Source organism: Cotesia typhae, unplaced genomic scaffold, assembly GCF_013202065.1.
Source record: "Cotesia typhae breed Kobodo isofemale line unplaced genomic scaffold, CoteBio_Ctyphae scaffold_152, whole genome shotgun sequence".
Classification (NCBI taxonomy): domain Eukaryota; kingdom Metazoa; phylum Arthropoda; class Insecta; order Hymenoptera; family Braconidae; genus Cotesia; species Cotesia typhae.
This window is the reverse complement of record NW_027423776.1, coordinates 4733352-4754296: the sequence shown is the minus strand read 5'-3', so window position 1 is coordinate 4754296 and position 20945 is coordinate 4733352. Positions and strand designations below refer to the sequence as shown.

The following is a 20945-nucleotide window of genomic DNA, read 5'->3' as shown; positions in this document are numbered from 1 at the left end:
CTAAGAAAAAAAAAGTAAGGTTTTAAAATCTTAATACGTATTATTGTGAATTATTATGAATTTGCTGTATAAATATTAATAATAATAATTACAATTATGATAATGATATTTTTACTCATAATCAATCCCTTGATGTATTCAAACATATATTTTACGTCGCCGTCCTAATTTGTTTTTGTCCATTTAAATTGTGTTTTCATTGATATTTTGTAAGACGGAACCATTTTTATAATCACTGACGTTATCAATAGGAATAATTTGAATTTAAGGAATTTTTAGATTTTTTTTTTTTCTGTCAAATTTAGTGATTTATTTTATTGTAATTATTGCAGATGCGATGACGTTGGTGAAGTGTGATGGTTACGAGATACGACAGTATACCATAAGATTATTGTAATGATAAATAAAAAACATTATGATAAACTCAATAAAATGCTATTAAATTATTTGTGGTTGATTATTTTTTATTCAATCACATTTTTTTATTCATAATTTTGACACTCATGGACATTTCAACAAAAACTTTCGTTTGTTGTAAATTATTTATTTTTAATTTACTTAGCAAATAAATTTACACTCATAACATTAAAAAAATAAAAAAGATGAAACCAAACCTGCTATGAAACCTCAAAATTATTTTAGTAATAAGACAATATAATTTCTATATTTAAGTTGCTGAGGAAATTGAAGTCGATGAAACTCTCAACATAAATTTTGAATAATTTCAATCCATCTTGTTCGTTTTCCTACGAACTTAAAAATTATTTAATTTACCAAAGACACAATCAAAAATTGAAAATTTTTGACATTTTTCTAAATGTTCCACATAAAATATTAGAAGAAATTTCCCATTAATTTCTTCTTGCATGGGACTGTAATTCAAAGCTCCAACAATTATTCTACGTGCAATTTTTTGAGTAATTAATAAATTCACTCGTTTAAGAAAATTGAAAAAAAATTGTTACAAGAAAATTGATCGGCGACTATTTGAAACGACAAAATTCCTTTTTAGAGATCGATAATAACTTTTGTTATTATTTATCAATAATGTTCTGCCATAATTTTTCTAAAATACTTGAATAAAAAAATTTTAATTAAATATATTTCAGGTGATAAAAATCAATTTGTGTTGTAACGTTTCGCCGGTAGTATTCTGATTTCTTCTGGTATCCAAAAAGTATTAAATTATAAATAATTTACATAGTAAAAATAGTAAAATGTACCTGAAACATCTATATTATCAAGAGAATAAGAAAAATTTTGTGCCCAGTGTATTTATGTGATAAAATGGATTTTTTTGGTTAAATTTGGTACCGTTGGAAAAGTCTTGTCCGGGAGTTGTGCCTTTTCGAAGTTTTATATCATTCTCACCAATAGTCAATTTATGATGATAAGTATTTAAGCTGCATTAGAAAATGCTCTATTTCTAGATATACAATTAAGAAATGACCTTTTATCTTGTGAAATATTGACATTTTTAAAGATATAAGCTCATCCCGATGTGATACTCATCAAGATCTTTTATTTAAGTACCCACATCAATTTTTCATATATTTATATATATCATATATATGTATATATGAAAAATATATCAAAAACGCATGTGGGTACTCATATGAAAGCTCTTGTTGAATGTAATATCAGGATGAGGTTATATCTTTAAAAACGTCAATAATGAAGAAATGACCTCGTATCTTGTGAACTATTGACATTTTTAAAGATATAAGCTTATCCTGATGTGATACTCATCAAGAGCTTTCATTTGAGTACCCACATCAATTTTTCATATATTTATATATATTATAAATATGTATATATGAAAAATATATCAAAAATGCATGTGGGTACTCTAATGAAAGCTCTTGATGAATGTAATATCAAGATGAGCTTATATCTTCAAAAACGTCAATAGTTAAAAAAGTACAGTGCAATTTAACAAAAGTCATTATTTAATAAAGCAAAATTTTATTTATCTATAGTTCACTATTCACGGCAGTCACATAGTGACTGCAAGGTTGCTACTATTCAATTTAATCATTTAAGACCTAAATTATTTAAATTACGAAAAATTTTTTTCTGTCGATTAATTGAATGCGGATCAGTGGTCGTGTCATAAAATTTTAGGAAACAAGTCCTATAACTTGAAATTTATCATCAATTGTGAAGTTGATGAATATTAAAAGTTCCTGTAGATAAAAATCCAACATTATTCAGTAAAAAAAAAAAAAAATTATTGATTAATAAAGAAGGGAATAAAAAAAAACAAATAATAAATCCATACGATTAATAATGAAACGTAACGCGTTTATTTTGTTATTAAATATATTTAATTAATAATAATAATATTAATATTTATATAATTTATTTTATTTATATATTTTATTTCGGTTATTAAGAGATCGAAGTGTCGATTATTTGCAAAAGTATGAAATTCTACCGAGCCTCCTCGTCAAAATCTAGTGACGAATTGTGAATATTATCGACAGGGTAATTTTATTTATATAATTTCAAATAAATTAATTCATTAATTATTCCATATTAATCTTTGTTGTTTAAATTTATTTTCTTTTTTTTTTTTTTTTTTTCTAATCATTAAATTTTAATCCATTCTCATTACCATTTATACCATATGTATATATTTATAATTATAATTATTATTATTAATAATAATAATGTGTCAATGTATGTGTATTTATACGGCGTGTACAGATTTTTTTTTAAATTATTTTATTTAGTATTTATTTAGATAAGTAGAAAAACCCTTAATTGTAGTATTATTTACGTGTAATTATTAATTTAATTAATAATTTATTTATTTATTTATCCATTAAATGCAAGTAATGAAACGTATGTTTATTTATTATTAATCGATTATTAAACGAATAAATAGTCTCTCACTAATCAATGGGCATCAGCAGTTTAATTTATTTTATTACTCACTCCTTTAATTGAACTTATTTTATAATTATTATTTATTGTTTAACTAACTAATTTTCTTTTAATTATTTGTTCTGCATTTAATTAATTTTTTTTTTCGTTTTATTTTTTTTTATTATTAATATTCAAATAGTTTATGAACTGTTTGAAAAAATTAACTAGCATTGAATACTTTTTTTTTTCATCCGGGTTTCGATCAAGATTCAGGCGCGAATTTTTTTATTTATTTACCTAATTATATTACAGCGCTAACAAATTCCGCAGTTACAATTTTTTATTTACTATATTTTATTTTATTTATTTACTTTTTTACAACGTCGCTTTTTTTTTTTCGTTCAAATCTTTACTCCCTGTTTTGGTTTTATTTAAGTGGCGGTGGTTTACTGATTCATGAAAAATTAACATAAATATTTTTAAAATTATCTAATTTTAAAATTTTGAGAATTTTTTTGCAAAGTTTTAAATTTATTAATTTTTATTTTTCACTTTTGAATTTTCAAAATTTTATAAAATTTTTTTTTCTCAAATTTTAACAATCAATTTTTCAAATTTATTTTCTGTATAAATAAATTTTTTAATTATTTCACAAAAATTTCTTAAAATTTTTCTAAAACTCAATAATTTATTCCTTTTTTCTTAAAAAAAAAAAAAAAAAAAAAAAAAAAAAAAAAAAAAAAAAAAAATTTAACTTTAAAATAAATCATTCAAACATTATTTCGCATACATAACACAAAAAATTTTTTTCATGAATCTCAATAAATATAATTATTATCAAAATAATACCTCGTAAACATTTAAATATTAATTTGTTTTTATTAATTATAAATTTTATTGTTTCATTGTTTTTTACAATTGAATAAATCTATCGATATCAATGAATTATTAATTAATAATAAGAAAACTGGCATGGAGTAATTTACAATTAAAAATTGAACTCGAATGTATGTAAGATTTTTTTTTTTTTTTTTTTTCAAAAATGGTAAGTTACATGAAGACGATAAATAGCAAATAATTCACGGGAGAAAACTATATTTACATATGTTGTATATGTATCAATATGTATTTATTAAATGTCATATATTTTCGTTTTAATAGTAATTCGTTTTATTTACCATTATCATTATTTATATTGTTATTATTATTTTTATTTTTATTTTTAATATTAATATTATGTTTAAATATTTAAAGCGGCATATTCTAACCGATGACTTTCTTTTTTATAAATTTATTTTTACGGAAACTCGGAAATACCGCAAACATAATTATTTTATTAATTGTATAAGAAACAGCATGTAAATTCTAATTCCAACATTAAATGGTAAGAAATAACTATATAATTTCGTTTTTTATTTTTTACTGATTTTTAGATTAGTTTATTTATGTATTTATTTTATATTTCATAATAAACGCGCATTTGTCATTATTTTATGACTGACGTCAAGGATTATTATCATTATCGTTATCATTTATCATAATTAATTATTAATTATAAATAATAATTATTATTATTATTATATTAATTTATACATACATCCAAGCTCTTTATACCATTCATGCTATTTATTTTATTCAAACGATCGTACAATTTATCTACAGTAGTCTTTTATTTGTCTTTGTAGCTTAGACAATTGTTTAATTTTCAATTTATTTATTAAGATTTAAATAATTAGATTTTTTTTTTTTCAATTCATCGTTTATTTATTTTGTAAATTTGGTCTGATTTAAAACAATATTATTAGATTTCAAATTATCAACTCAGTTGGAAGGAGGGATGTTTTTGCGTTAATGCTTTCTACAATTTGGATTAGATTTATCACAGAAAAACATCGTTAATTATAAATTTTACTCACATATAACGCCCGTCATGCATAATTATTTTTTAATTTTTTTTTTTTTTACCAAGAAATAAATTTAATTTTAAAAATAAAAAATGACAATTATTAATATTTTATTTTTTTATTGCAAATAAATTTATGCCAATTTTTAATAATCTTAATTTTATTTAAATTTTTTGCCAGATATACAATTCTAAATTAATTACTCACAGTTAACCGATGGCAGTATATCAAATGTGTTAAAAATTTTGATCTAATTACACAATAATTTTTTTTTTATTCTTATTATTAAATTATATAATTATATGAAAAAATTAAACAGAAGAAATAACACATGAAGAATAATTATTAATTATCATACGAACAACTAACTCTCCAATCCATTTGTTATTATTAATAAGCATATTATTTAATAGACAATTTAAAGTACCAAAATCTAAAATTATCATCAATGAATAAATAAGATAGTAAGCAGATTAATAAATTTAATAATTATTTCTTCACAAGTCGTACTCTATAGTCTGATTTTTCACGGATAAAATTTGAACGGATAACGGATAGAATAAAATTATTAATGCTCGGCGTAATTTAACATGATATTCTATTATTAATTAATTAATTAATTGAATAATAATTATAGAAATCTAGTTAATGAATGAATAAAATCCGTGAATCTCAACCCTGAAGACTCAAATTTGGCAATAGCTACAATAAAAAATTCGATGCATTTACAATAAAATTAAACATTATATCTTGATGATAAATTTGACAAGTTAAACCCTGTTACATATAATATTAATAATAAAAAATGAATCAGCTCAATGAAATATTCAATTGGCTCTAGTCATCTTTGCACATTTAATTAATTAATAATTATTAATTAATAATAACCCTTTCTCACGTTTAATTTATTTATACGTTTTTTTTTTTTTTTTTTTTTTTACCTTAACTACATCTCTCTTGCTCTCACACACGTAAACAATTCTCAATAATCATTTGCCCTTTATTTATTACACAATTATTAAATTACCAGAGAATCTAGTTAGGATTTAATTAATTTATTTATTTAAAGTGTAGTGAAAACACGAGAGTGATATCTAAACGCAATGATTCACGCGTTAATAAAGGCGAGGAATAAAACATAGATTTTTTTAATATTTATAACTCGCCAGACGATCGCACTTTTGGATTAATTTGTTAAATTAATTATTAATATTTATTTATTTTATTATTATTATGTATAATGAAATTTCTGTCTTGCAACATTTGGTTCATTCAAACCGTTCACCGAGATCGCTTTCAGTTGTCAGTCCACAAATATATGAAGCTCTATTTTATTTGATAAATGACCCCGGTGACCCGGACAGTGTGATAATCTATTATGAGAAATTTAATTAAAAGTCTTTCATTATTATTATTATTATATATAAATATAAGCACTTGATCGATTTGCTTTGTTAGTTTTTTTTTGTCTATTATTATAATTATTATTTATAGTTATTTATAGTATTTATATATTTATAATATTTATAATTTTAATTATTTGTTCCAACCACGAGAATCGACGGTCACTGACACGATTATCGTTAAATAATAGTGAGAATCCGGCTCACATACCAACTCAATAAATGCCAGCATGTCACGCATCCAATAGTACACAAGCTAGCTAATTTATCATTTTTTTTAATTATTTTTTTTATATATTAATCATAATAAATTTTATTGTAATAATAACAATCTAACGATACAGTAAAAAATTTTTTGTTTCAATTATCTTTTTTTTTTCTTAGTTAATTTTTATGTATTAAAATTTTATTAATCAAAAATAATCTATTAATTATAGAAAAAATGCCAAATTAATTAAATTAATTATTTCGACCTAAGAAATAACAATTTTTCCATGGCTGGTATTAATATTGACTAAAAACTAATTTAAAAAAAAAAAAATTTTGTTCCAAGAATTATTTTGGAAAAATTTATATTAAATTAGGAAGAAAAATTTTTTAATAAATTTAAACTTATTCAAATTAAAAAATAATTTCTCTGCCTGATTCAAAACAGCCGAATTATTCATAATAATTCTTTTGGTAAAAAATAAATATCAGTTTTAAATATAATAAAAATAACAAAATATTTTTTACTGTAAATCTCTTTCTTCTTTATAATAACAATAAAAATAACAATAACAATAATAATAATAATAATAATAATAATAATAATAATAATAATAATAATAATAATAATAATAATAATAATAATAATAATAATAATAATAATAATAATAATAATAATAATAATAATAATAATAATAATAATAATAATAATAATAATAATAATAATAATAATAATAATAATAATAATAATAATAATAATAATAATAATAATAATAATAATAATAATAATAATAATAATAATAATAATAATAATAATAATAATAATAATAATAATAATAATAATAATAATAATAATAATAATAATAATAATAATAATAATAATAATAATAATAATAATAATAATAATAATAATAATAATAATAATAATAATAATAATAATAATAATAATAATAATAATAATAATAATAATAATAATAATAATAATAATAATAATAATAATAATAATAATAATAATAATAATAATAATAATAATAATAATAATAATAATAATAATAATAATAATAATAATAATAATAATAATAATAATAATATGTAATTTTTAACAAATAAATCGTTTCAATCAAATATAATAAACGTCGTATAAATACGCATATACTTATTTTAAACGTATTATATACATAATTAGATAAATTTATAATTATAATATAAGAAGATATAACTATAACTATAATTAATATTAAATAAATAAATAAATAAAGTGTCCTATTATTGATGAAAGGCTGACGAAATAATAATCAGCCGTATTATCAAAAAGTGACCCCTTCTGGTCGTCGTTTATATAACTATAAGACAACAACAGTCTTATGAAGATGGAATGGCGGATGCCTCACTTAACTTTGCAGGCAGAAAGACCCCGCGAAGAAGCTTTGACATCGCCGGACCACCGTCCAGGGTCCCACGTTGGCTAGCACCAATCATCTTCGTCGCTGTCGGAGTGCCGGGACCGAGGTATCCTTTGTTTGCTGGAGGACAACCCGGCAGACGGCGGCTTGAACCCGTTCGGAACGGGGCTGGGCAGAAGCCGACCGCCGCGACCCATAGCGACCGCTTGCTCGAAGCTGAGTGGGCACTGAGGCGGGCCCGCGGGTGGAATGTTCCCCATGTGGTGGACTGGAACTTGTGCCGGGTGGTGGCCCATCAGATGGGGTCCGTGGGTGGGCGATGCGTTCAGCTTCGGGAAGTTTATGTTCGATGGCTTCAGCTGGAGCGTCGATGGCTTGTTCGGCGTAGGGGGCAGACGACGGCCTTGCCCGCGGCGGGTTACTAGCACGGGGTAGCTGTGCTGATGCGGGTGATGGTGGTGGTGAGGGTGGATCGGCTGCCGGCGAGACGCTGGACTCGGGCTCCGGGAACGCTGTTCCAGGCTCGTCGTTCCGTAGTGCCGGCCGTGGTCCATCCGGTGAACCGGGCTCGGCGATCGCGCCGGACTCGTCGACGCGCTCCATGGACCTGCAGTTTTAATTGATTAGTTTTGTGAGACAAGCTTCCTTGGAGGGTAAGGCGAGATTTTGTGCGGGGAGATATTAGGTTACATTGCGGGTTTTTTAAGCTGAGGTTCGTGCAATTTTGTTGTGCTAAAGATGATACTGAAGGTAGCTAATACAAATTATTTTAATGATACTGAATTTAAGCAGCACAACCAGAGTGACAGGCTAAAAAAGGCGATTTTTTTAAATTGAAATAAAAAGACTTTCTTTATAAATTATTTTCAAATTTTAAGGGTATATTAATACACATTTTAAAAATATACAGTAAAATTTTCAAGAAAAGAAATTAAATATTTTCCGAGTCACACGCGATCGGCGACGGCTCTAAAGAAAAAAAAGGTCCTCCACTGTTAGAATGATTCTGGCTTTCTCCAGAGATGAAATCGAAAAAAAAAAATTCTCGTTAAACTAGAAGATATAGTCCGTATAACCCTTGATCGAAAAAAATATCAAAAATTGAAAAAATGGCGGCGTTTTTTAAAGAAAAGTTGAATTTTACCCAAAATTTTGGTTGTTTTTGGCCTGCCAAAATTCATTAAAAAAATTTATTAAAAAAATTGATAAATTTTCTACAACTTCAGTATCATGATTGAAGAAGATGATGCATTCTTTTTTATTACATTAATAGCATAACTTATTTATTTTAATTCTTTGTTGAACTTAAAATTTTGTATACCATGTTGAACCTTATGTTGCTAGTATATTGACCAAAAATAAAAAAAAAATATAATTTTGAAAGAAACAAGGTAGAGTATAATAAAAGGTTGATAATATAAAGAAAATTGAATAATAAAATAAAAACCAAAAACCGTATACAAGTAAAACTCATGGTAATAATACACTTATTTTTTTTTTTTCATTATATAGATTACAATGGTAAAAATTCAAATCGCAAATTAAAAATTAAAATGAATCATTTTCTTCAATATGTGCATAAAGCCCAATTACAACGATATCACATACCTATATACCAGCATGATACGCTAATTATCGAAAAAAATCGTGTAAGTGAGATGAACGTGTTTTCAAAGCACATGCATCTGTCACGTGCATTTTTCGATTGTGTGTAATATACATTGTTCATCATATATCCAAATAAATAGTACATGTGTTATTATGATTATTATCATAAATTTAAATTCAACAAAACAAACATAAATAAAATAACAATTGTTGTAAATAATAAAATTGCGATTTTAGTGTTGCTCTAAACTAGTGTCGTGTTGGTAGACCTATGTAGAGTGTTTTTTGTTGTTATTGTTTGTGTAAACAAAAAGGTGTTGTACTTCGTGCTGTAATAGGATTTAATTATAATTATAAAAAGTAATATTAATAATAATAGCAGTAAATAATACAAAAAAAAAAAAAAATTGCAAAAGCTCAAACAATTAAAGAAGAAAAGGGTGGAGGATAGTTAATACAGTAGTTTTCATTATTTTTTTGGATTTTTGTGATAATTTACCATCGTCGTAATAGTCGTAGTGGTCGTAATAGTCTGTGTAGAGCGCATAACCCAAAAGAATGAGAAAAAAAAACATATTACATCAAGTCACACAGAGCTCTGCCTCTTGCGAAGAAATTATTTGTAGCAACATTCATGATTATTGTTAATTATTTTTTATCGTAAGCTTTGAATTATTCTCTTATTTTCTTAAGCAACATAAAAAATATGAATCAATAGTTAACATTATTCATAATAACAAAAATTATCGTGTCTAAGGATCAAAAAAGTCTTCGAAATTTTTAAATTCAGATCAACAGTTAATAAATTTTACACATGAACAAAATTAAAACACGTAATTAACTTGAAACAATTAGAAAAATAAAATTAAACACATCAACATTTAGAGTCGGGGGAAAAAAGGGAAGACTTGATCCTTTGATACGAATTTTTCAGCAGTTTTTATTTATTTTTTTTGCTAAATGTAAAGGCTTGTTATTTATGAAATGAATGAAAAATTATTTAGTGGCTTTAATTCTACTTTCTAAGAGTTTTTACTGTTATTATGAATAATTTTAGATCTAAAAATAATTCTCAGCTGAAGGACGATAAACACGAGTTAGTAGTAACACATATGAAGAATATAAGCAGTTCGTACCTCTTTTATGCCGATGATTGTACTGCGAATGTGGATGATGAATGTGTCGTTGAATTTCCACGACATTGGCCACTGTATCGCTAAAACCAACATCATGGTATTGGGGTTGATGGTGATCGTATCTTGGTCTTCTCGATGGCGAAGGTGATCTATGTAATGGCGAATGTCTTCTAAAAATTTTGATATTTTGTTAGATCAAGCTAGCAGTACTAATGAAGAGTATAAAAAAGTTTTTTTCTTCAAATTATTTTAAAAACTAAAAAATTTACTGAAATAATTAAAAATAATTTTTTTTTTTATTATTTAGAAGTATTTTATATTTTTGTAGTCAAAATTTAATAAAAACTTTATTTTTAAAAGTCTAACTATCAAAAAAATTCAATTTTTATTTTTATATAGCCAGAAGTTCAAATTTTTCAATTTCGTAAGCAGAAAATTGAAAATTTTAAATAAATTTTTTTTTAAATTCGCTTTTTTGATTTTAAAAATTTTTTTCTCAACGTTTTTTTAAAAAGTGTGCATTAAAAAAAATTTATAATTTATTATTTTAGTAAAATTTCATAATCCGAACATGCCTAAGGTGATAAAAAGTAAAAAAAAAATTTTACATTCTTATAAATCATTTTGCGATTAAAAATGCAAATTTTTATCTTTTTAGAAAAAAAAAAATGAAAAAAATAATATACCTTAAACTTGGTGACCGTGAATGAAGTCGTGGATGAAGTGGTTGCGAATGAATTCGATCGCCAGTATGCGTTAAACTTTCAAGGCTTCCCACACGTGAATCGCTAACTACATCCTGTAGATCCTTCAAATGAAAATTAGTTAATAAATAAATATGCAATAAAAGAATAAATTAAATAATTACAAAAATAAAACTAAGGAATTATCCTGTTAAATCATAGGTATCGTTGGTTCCTTTGCTTACAAAATCATTTTTTTTTAGTATTGTTAAATCATTGATTAATGATTGGACGTCTTTTGCCTCCAACTCTTTTCCAACCACGTCTAGTAAATGAAGAATTTTTGAACAAAAAATCCTTATTTAAAGACGTAAGGAGACAGCGTTTCTTTATCAGCGAAGTAGAGAGCTCAATAGTTCAAATGAGTATGAATTAAAAGAAAAAAAGTAAAGAATGATATATTAGATAATTATTAAGAATGCTATTGCTGTTTTATTTAATCATGCCGTATCTAGTAATCATGCGCATGCATTTTGTGTTTTCGTCAAAATATGTAGAATAATAAATATCTTCAGTGAGTTGTAATTTTTGAATGTGAATAATTAATTTAGAAAGTAAATAATAAATTTTAATAATTAATAATTGTATGATTGTGACTACCTGCTATCGCCTATGAAAGATCTATCGTTACTTACCACAATTAGTGTTTTATTTTTACACATTAGATTAATTTAACTTGATTATTATTTTATAAGTATTGTAAGTAACACGAGGATGAAAGCAGCTAGGGATGGGTGAGACTTTTCACTAACACTTACTGAATATGACTATTTTTACAACTAACCCCCGTCGATAAAAAAAATCTAAATAATCGTCTTTGAAGTGGGAAGTTTGTTAAAGTTACGTCTACGGGATATTTCGTCTAGTCTATCGCCGGAATTTTGATCCAATTTTAAAGACTATACATATAATCTATCAGAAAAATGAGAGTTGTTCTAGTGGATAATTAACTATAACAGATGAAGTAAAATGATATTGAGACTTTCTGCTTCTTATTTTTAATTTTTGTACTTTAAAATGGCCAGTTGTTGATTTTACTTTTTAAAAAGAAAAAATTTTGAAGTTAATTGGACGAAAAAAAAAAAAATTAATTAAGGAACCATTTAATTTGAACCTGATCAGATCATATGAGTTGACAAAATTCTTGTAAGGTTTTTTTTATTAATAAATCCGTCATAACTTTAAACTCATCTAGTCAATTCAAATTTACCAAGTAGATTATTTTTACAAATACATTGATTAAATATTACCAGATCTTCATAGTTTTTTTTTAATTTTTGCAAAGTAAAAAATTGAAATTGACTGGAATTCAATTAAATATACAGAATCCTTACTGTAATAGATAAATTAAAATTAATAGTGTGAATTTTTTTTTTTTTTTTATTTAGAATAAATGTAAATTAAAAAGTAGCCAGTTTTTAGTTTAACTTTCCAAAAAATAAAAATTTGATTTTTAATTGAGTTTGAAATGAATTGACTGAAAATAAAAATTTAATAAAAAATCCATTAAATTTGAATCTGATCAGGTTACATGAATTGACAGCACTCATCTGAGGTTTTCTATGAGCGAATATATTTGCGTCATGACCTTAAATTTGTTTTGCCAATTTAAGTTCATCATTTTTGATAAATATATTATTTAAAAATGACCAAATCTAGATCATTTATAAAAATAAAGAATGGCCTTTAATAAAAGTTTGAATTTAATTAAAAATATGAAAAATAAACTAAAAGAAAAATTTTTTTGAATTGAAATTGGACCGAGCCGACACCTTGAGGTAACGGATTGAGGAGCGAGGTGCGTAGGTGTTCTGGTGTTGATAGTATGAGGGTTGTCGGTGGTGATGGTGGTGGTGATGATGATAATAGTTGTCATGATGATGATATTTGTGATGATAGTATTTATAATCATTGTCGGTAGCGTAGTTAGATCGGTAGTAGTTATCATGATGATCATGATATCGGTGATGACGGTCATAGTGGTTGCGGTGGTGAAAGTAGTAGTGGTGGTAGTGGTGGTGGTAGTTATGGCGGTCCTGGGAGGGCTCTGCCAGCAATGGCTCTAGCTCGGGGCCGCGTTCCTCGCCGTTAACTACAACCCCAGACCCACCCACTCCCTGGCTACTCTCTCCGCTGCTCCCTAGTTTATCGTACTGATGAGACATCTTCCAGTTCACCTTTTTATTTCTGCAACACAATTCAAATTGTTAACCAATATTCTTCAAATCATTTTTTTTTTTACTGTGACCCGTGTAAAAAACTGTCCTAAAAATGTTCAAAGCTTCCAACAGTATCCTAAAAGTTTCCAATGTTCAAAATAAAATTGAAATTACAAAACTTGAAATTCAGATAAAAACAGTCTCAAAATTATTCAAAGATTATGATACTAAAGTTAGCTGACAACAAATCAATTACAATAAAAAAAAATTTTTACTGATTTTTTTTAATTTTCACCTGTGGAATTTTTTTATAATACTGAAATTGAAAGACGTTGGTATTTAAAAAAAATAAATTCTAACAAATAAATTATAGTAAGAAAAATTTATTTAAAAAATTCCTTCTTTAGAAGCTCTAAAAAATTATAAATGCAATTTTTTTAAAATAATTTTAGAGACCTAGTGTATTTTTAAAGAAAAATAAAAAAATTATCTTCCAATTTTAGTGTCATATTTTTTTATTCAATTTTTTTTATAATAATTTCATTACTATAAAATTCTAAATTAATTACTGACATCATTAACAATCTAATTATCAAATATTGAAAAGATAATTCAAAAATTCTATTAATTATCCTTGAAATTTATTTTTGATGAATAATTTTTAATTTATTTGTCGTTTGCAAAACTTGAAATTCAAATAAAAACAGTCTCAAAATTATTCAAAAATTGTGATACTAAAGTTAGCTAACAATAAAAAAAATTTCTACTAATAATTTTTTTTTATTTTCACGTGGAATTTTTTTATAATACAGAAATTGAAAGACGATGGTACTTAAAAAAAAAATTCTAACAAATAAATTATAGCAAGAAAAATTTATTTAAAAAATTCCATCTTCAGAAGCTCTAAAAAATTATAAATGTAATTTTTTTAAAATAATTTTATCGACCTAGTGTAATTTAAAAAAAAAATAAAAAAATTGTCTTCTAATTTCAGTGTCATATTTTTTTTATAATAATTTCATTGCTATAAAATTTTCTAATGTCAGTTTTATCTTCAGTATCTTAAAAAATCCTTAAAACTCGTAAAAAAAAAGTTTAAAGTTAACCGTTTAAAAATTTCCGTTTTCTTTAGGAGTTCTAAAATTTTTCTTAAAATATCCCTGTCTGTAACATTTTTATGTTTCAAGCTTCAAAATTTTTTTGGACAATTTTTCTTACACAGGAATTTAACAAATAATTAATAATGAAAACTTATTGTCATGTATACAGACCTGATGCTTCGTTGACGTCGTTTCTGGGCTGGACCAAGCAAAGCCCCATAGACTCCTTCCCCATCAACATCATCAACTTCATCGACTTCTTCATCTTGCAAGGAGTCCTTGTGCTCCTGGGGCTTGCCGTTAAGGACTGGCTGCTCTAGACTGTTTAATCTGCTTCCATGGTGGTTATTACCACCGTGATTAACTCCGGCCATGTCCATCAGGCAGTTGAAGAATGTTGAATGCTGTTTAGTAATGTGTGAAATCCGTGTCAGACTCGTATCGGTTACTTTTATTTTTTATTGATTATTGATTATCGTTTTTTTTTTTTTTTTGGTTTTTAATATTTAACGCATCACTGCGGTCCACTATACGAAGCACATACAGGCTTTTTTACCTTTACTTCTCCGATGCAGTTCCCTTTATTTATAATGGACTTTTTTACTTTTAAAAAAAATTAAATTATTTTAGAGAAGAAATAAATTTTAAAAAATGTGAAAAAATTCAAAAGTGATTCAATATTTTTATTATAAAAAATTTTCATGCTGTATCATAATTGAAATTAGTGCAATGTGATTAAAATTTTATGAAAATTGGGAAAATAATTTAAAATTAGTTAAAAAAAGATTAAAATTAATTTGAAGTTAAAAATGCTTCGATAAAAAAGTTGTAAAATTGTGATTGATCAAAGCCTGTATATGTTGTATGTTAAGTAGAATTCAAAATTGAGGTTTTAAGTTATTGAAAATTCAGAATTTAAGTGACATTTTACTGAATCGTGGACATTATTGTGATACGTATTTTATGTTATAATTATATATAGTTTATAATTTATAATTATAAGTAGTTGTTATTGTAATAATATAAACATTTGCACGGATGCAATTATTTAACATGCAATATTAGCAAATTGTCAATTATAAATTACATGTTGAAAAAAATTTTTTTATTAATTGATTAATTGTTTGTCGAAAAATTTTATATTAAGAAATTATTGATAATTGACAATAAGTTTGTTACTTTTATATGAATACCGTTTATTCAAAGTTCAAATTCAGCTCAACAGCACGTACCATACCATACGATCATAATTAATGTAAAAAAGCCTCAACGGTCACTAACAGCCGGCGGCCATTCTTTTTTAAATAATATAAATATTTAATTTTTAACAAAGTTCACCCTATTTGGTTACATACACATTAAGAAAGAAGAAAGTTATTGATTCATAAGATTTCATTTCTTCGCTAAATTATACATCTAAAAATACTTTTTTTTTTGGTAATTATTTACAAGTGGGGTCCACCCTACTTTTGGCAATATCTAGGTGAAAAATTAACAGTTTTTAATATTTTTAATTCTACTTGTTTTTTACGGCGCATTTATAATAAAAAATGTCGTGAAAAGAAAAAAAAAGATTTCGATAGCTTTTTTGCCTTCAAAAGTTGAAAAAAATTTTGGCTGTCATGTTTTTGGATAAAATTGATGACAATAAAGTTAGCCGAGATCTAAAAATTTTTAGAATTTTTTTTATTGAAAAAATTATTTTAAAAAATTAAAAAAAAATTGCACGTTTAAAAAACTTCAAAAACTGCAAGTGCAATTTTTTAAAAATATTTTTTTGTTTTAAATTAATTATTAAAAAAGAATCAAAAAATTTAGAACGTCGGCTAACTTTGTTGACATAAAATTACTATTTTTTTTGAAAAGTATATAAAAAAACAAACATTTAAAAAAAAAAGTTGCATAATACAATTTTCTAAAAAATTTATAAATTTTTTAAATTATGATCAACTTTTTTTTTTAATTGTTCATTTATTTTTATTTATTTAAAAAAAAAAATATATATTAATAAAATCAAATAGAAATTTCATTCAAAAAAATGAAAATTATAATGGTGGACCCCAATTGCAAATACTTGCCTTTTTTTCATGATTAATATTAACATACATTTTTATGAAATCTTTAAATGAAATTTTGATGAAAAAAAATTTCTTTGTATAATAATTTTTTAATTTTATAAATGCAATTTTTTAGTATATATTTTTTTTTATGTGAAAATTAGTCAGGTGTCTATTAATTTCAGTATAATTTTTTTTTTTTTAATAATTTACAATTGTATTACTTATTAATCAATATCTTTCTTCAGAAACATTAATTATAACTATTATTAATCTATATTTTTACAACATGCCGACATAAAATATGTGATTTGTGATTGTTTAAGTATCGAGTATTGTGGTATCTTAATATTTACAGGATGTAGTTTCTCTGTATAATATACATTTAAATAACTAAATTAAATTAAATCTTATGGTGTAATCGTGTGAATTAAAATATATTTTATGTGATTTGATTGTAGTATGTGATTACTGATAATTTATAAAATACTGTGTTATTAAAAGGCTGTAGGGTTTCTTGTAAGCAACATCTAAGATCTATAACTAAGTTATGCAACTTTATACAAATATAAAGGTTAGTAAATGAAAAAAAAAATGGAAATTTTGTAATTAGATGCTCAAGTTAATTTTGGTTTATAATATTTACAGTACTACGAGTTTTATAAGACTAAACGACAAAAATACTGTAGGATTTGTTCGAAAAAAAAATCTAAAGCCGCTTAGGCGGTTAACTATCTAAATTTAGAAAGAGGGATTAAATAAAAGAGAAATTTTGATTGTAATTAGTAATTAATAGTTAAGAGTAATAATAATAATAATAATAATAATAATAATAATAATAATAATAATATGAGGAAAGCTATCTAAGATTAAATGAAGATAGTTGTAATTGAAAAGAGGTTTTTTCTTAGAGGCAAAAGGTAGAGACTATTGATAAACTATTTTTACTCGGTTTAAAGCTACTGAGGCTTCGACAAATATCTTGTCAAAGTAAAAAGGTTGATACTTCTTCCTCTTTTAAAAATTAAAACACTTTGGTTTTACTTACACCACTAGATTTACGTTGGTCGCAAAGGAAGAACGGATGTACTCGATGCGAAAAGTTTTTACTTGACGCACTTTGTACTCACGTTCCATCGATACCAGATGTTTACATTTTGATTTTACAATTTTATTTGTATTTGTATTTGATAATCAACATTTTTTATAAAAAAGTTATAGAGAGATTTTGGTTTATAAAATTGTAAATTCAAATAGGAATTTCATTACAAGGAAGACACTATGGAAAAATAAAGTAATAAAAAATACATTGATGTAAACTCAATGTAGTTTTATATTTATAAAGGTTACTAGTAATTAATTTATTATTAAACTAGTTTTTTAGTTAATAATACGTACTGACGTATTTTTGTTTGGTTCTAAATGTCTATTTTCTAATGTGACTTATCTAATAGAGTAGTGCGGAGTTTTGTAACTACGGGAGGTGTTATGTGGTTTTGTGTAATCATTTTATTTGTAAAATAAAATAATTAAAAAAAAAAAAAAATACAAGTGCGTACCCCAAAAATTTTGATTGAAAATTTTTAATTTTATTTTTTTTTGAAAATATTCAATTTTAAATTTGAAATAAAAAAATTTTTAAATATTTTACTTTTTCTTTTTTTTAATTTACTAGAATTTGAATTTGCGCGCGCAAGCACGCGCCTTACTATAGCGTTTGCATATATTTTCATGCTCATGATATATTCCCCCAATCACGTTACGAATAGTTTGATGCCACATACATTTCATCTCAATTTTATTATGGGATTTATTATGGGATTAAATTTTTGTTGAAAAAAATTTGTTCTGGTGACATTAAAATTGTTTCTTTTATTAATTTTAATTTCAATAATTTTTAGGACTAAATTTTTTTGTTTTTTAATTTTTAGACAAAAAAAATTTTAAGGTACGCAAAAAAAAAAATAAAAAAAAAAATTTAAGTTTGTTTTGTAGACAAAATATATTAGGGGCTCTAAGAATAAAAAAAAAAGATGAAAATATAATAAATATAAGAAAAAAGAAGTTAGTTTTACTACCGCCTGGGCTGGAGTAGTTTGCCCGGCACTATCGTTATCGTTATCAGTCTGAAAGAATAAAGAAAAAGCTATACAATTTGGGACTTAGAGAAGTGTGATGATTCCTTTCATATTCAGAATAGTATGTTTGACGTTTTTCACAGCTAATTATTATAATTAATTATTATAAATAGTAACTGTTATTTTACTTAAAAACTAGATCCTAGATTGTCTTCGGCTATCCCTAGACTTATTTTAATAATTATTTGTACTTAACACTTCACAAAAATCTATGTTAACAGTAATAAAATATTTATTAAAATATTTTAGCCATAGCTATTCACTTTAATCGCTTAATTTATTAATTATCTATGTTTTTCTAGGCGAAAAATTTTGACTTAAAATAACCTAGTCTACTTAATTATTATTTTAAATTAAAAAAATTATTAATATTTTATTCTGTTTTTAAAAATTAAAAAAAAAATTCAAATTTATTATTTGAAATAATTTTAAAAAATATTAATAATTTTTCTCTAAATTCTATTATTAAAATAATGAAATATTAATCAGTTATTAAATAATAAAATGCTGACTTATAATCGAATAATTTAGGCACTACTTAGCACATAAATATATAATATCGAGGATGAGGATATAAAACAGAGGCTTCAATTAACAATGAATAATTCAGCAATAAATATAATATAATATATTATGATTTGTTGATGATAAATATTCAAAGTGAAGTGAATATTTAAATGACGGGTACTAAAAAGCTACTGGAGAGACTTGGGTTGCAAATTTTAATTATTCTTCTTATCAGTAAGTATTTTAACGATCAATTTCTACCACGAATAAGCTAACGACAATCACACGAGCTCACTAGTCATTAATCATTATCATTAATCAATTTTTAATGACTAATGAGCTTACTCCATTTCGGTTCTTAATTCTGTTTTTTTTTTTTTTTTTTTTTTTTTTTTTTAAATCAGATTGAAGTAGAGATAAGACACAAAATGGAGTTACACGAATAAAAAATACACTCATACATTTATTTTAACAGTTACAGTTATTTATCAGATCACGGTTATTATCACGTTTTTTTTTGTACATTAGGTAATGCTTTTTAAGAGACATTTTTTAAAATTACGAGTATTTAATTAAGTGTTTTTTTTTTTTATTACGCACCTGGCCACCTGCTGGTTCTATTTGACCAAACCTCGTTGTCTTCCAGTTCTCGAGGATCAACAGGCCAGCATAGATTTTACCAACAGTTAGTTTACCTTTCGATAATTCTAAAAAAACACATTTTTATTAGTTTTAATCTTGACATTTTTAATTTAAGGTATTATAATTATTTATTTTTTTTTCAGATAGAAGAACAGATTTGTTAAAAAAAATAAAAACAATGGTTAATTTAGAAAAAATAGTATAAATAATTATAATTTTAAATGAATAAAATAATAATGAAAATCAAATTACCAAGATCAATTAGAATTTTCAGTGTCATGCAGAAGAAAAGGTTGGAAAGTGTAAATTAAAAATAGTACAGATTAATACATTAGAAGAGATTTCATAAGTACATTTAGGACATTTGGTTTTATTTATATGGAGAACATTTGTAAAAACAAGTTTGGGTTAATAACACTTATCTTGTCATGCTACACTCATAAATTTACATTTATTAAATTTTTTTATTATTAAGTTTATTAATATTTAAGAGAACCATAAAGAAGAAATAACCATTAAATTATTTTTGATACGTCTACTTTAAAAATTACTCTTCAAAGTTCTGGTACTTAAGAAAAACTTTTATCTTTGACAAACATACTGTATAATTAACATTTATACAATATTAATAGATAGAATATTTAAATGTACTTTTTACTTTATGTTTCTCTCAAAGATTTAAAGCTTGAAATATATAAAACAACTTTTGAGTAAAGTATTTCTTATAAATATATCATTTTTAATCCTTCTTGACAAGAAGAGAAGAAAAAAATTAATAAATCAAATAGACGAATTATTTTTAGATTAAAAAAAAAGTTAGAAGAATAAGAAATTGGGGTAATTAATATAGATAATTCATATTCTTTTAATAAATGAAAACATATTTACCTTCTTTCCTAGGTATCAAAAGGTCCAATATTTTTTTCGCTTGCAATGGCCAAATTGCTCTAATTGTATCTTTTAATTCTTCATCAGCTTGGTCCATCTCTTCAGCTGCGAAAAAATTGTAAAAATAAATAATCATCAGTACAAGCTGTTTTATTATTTCAAGTTACTTATACCAAAAG

The 20945-nt window shown here is 24.4% G+C and overlaps 2 protein-coding genes and 1 long non-coding RNA gene across 3 annotated transcripts in view; 2 read left to right on the top strand and 1 right to left on the bottom strand.

Moving 5' to 3' along the window:
* The window catches only part of Exd (PBX homeobox extradenticle), a 48825-nt gene extending 48379 nt beyond the window's left edge, over positions 1–446 (top strand). The window contains exon 9 of the mRNA XM_074257033.1: positions 333–446. Coding sequence (XP_074113134.1) covers positions 333–341 — 9 coding nt within the window. The 3' untranslated portion in view covers positions 342–446. The remainder of the gene's footprint in view (positions 1–332) is intronic.
* Positions 447–7500: 7054 nt separating this feature from the next.
* Positions 7501–20945, bottom strand: part of Cac (calcium voltage-gated channel subunit cacophony) — a 155536-nt gene continuing 142091 nt past the window's right edge. The window contains exons 26-30 of the mRNA XM_074255876.1: positions 20767–20871; positions 19837–19943; positions 11219–11340; positions 10533–10702; positions 7501–8395 (exon numbers count right to left, since the gene is read on the bottom strand). Coding sequence (XP_074111977.1) covers positions 7851–8395; positions 10533–10702; positions 11219–11340; positions 19837–19943; positions 20767–20871 — 1049 coding nt within the window. The 3' untranslated portion in view covers positions 7501–7850. The remainder of the gene's footprint in view (positions 8396–10532; positions 10703–11218; positions 11341–19836; positions 19944–20766; positions 20872–20945) is intronic.
* LOC141535773 (uncharacterized) lies at positions 16707–20881 on the top strand. The gene is made up of 6 exons (XR_012480641.1): positions 16707–18790; positions 19261–19470; positions 19712–19764; positions 19883–19921; positions 20022–20170; positions 20779–20881. It is a non-coding gene; the product is annotated as an uncharacterized LOC141535773 (long non-coding RNA).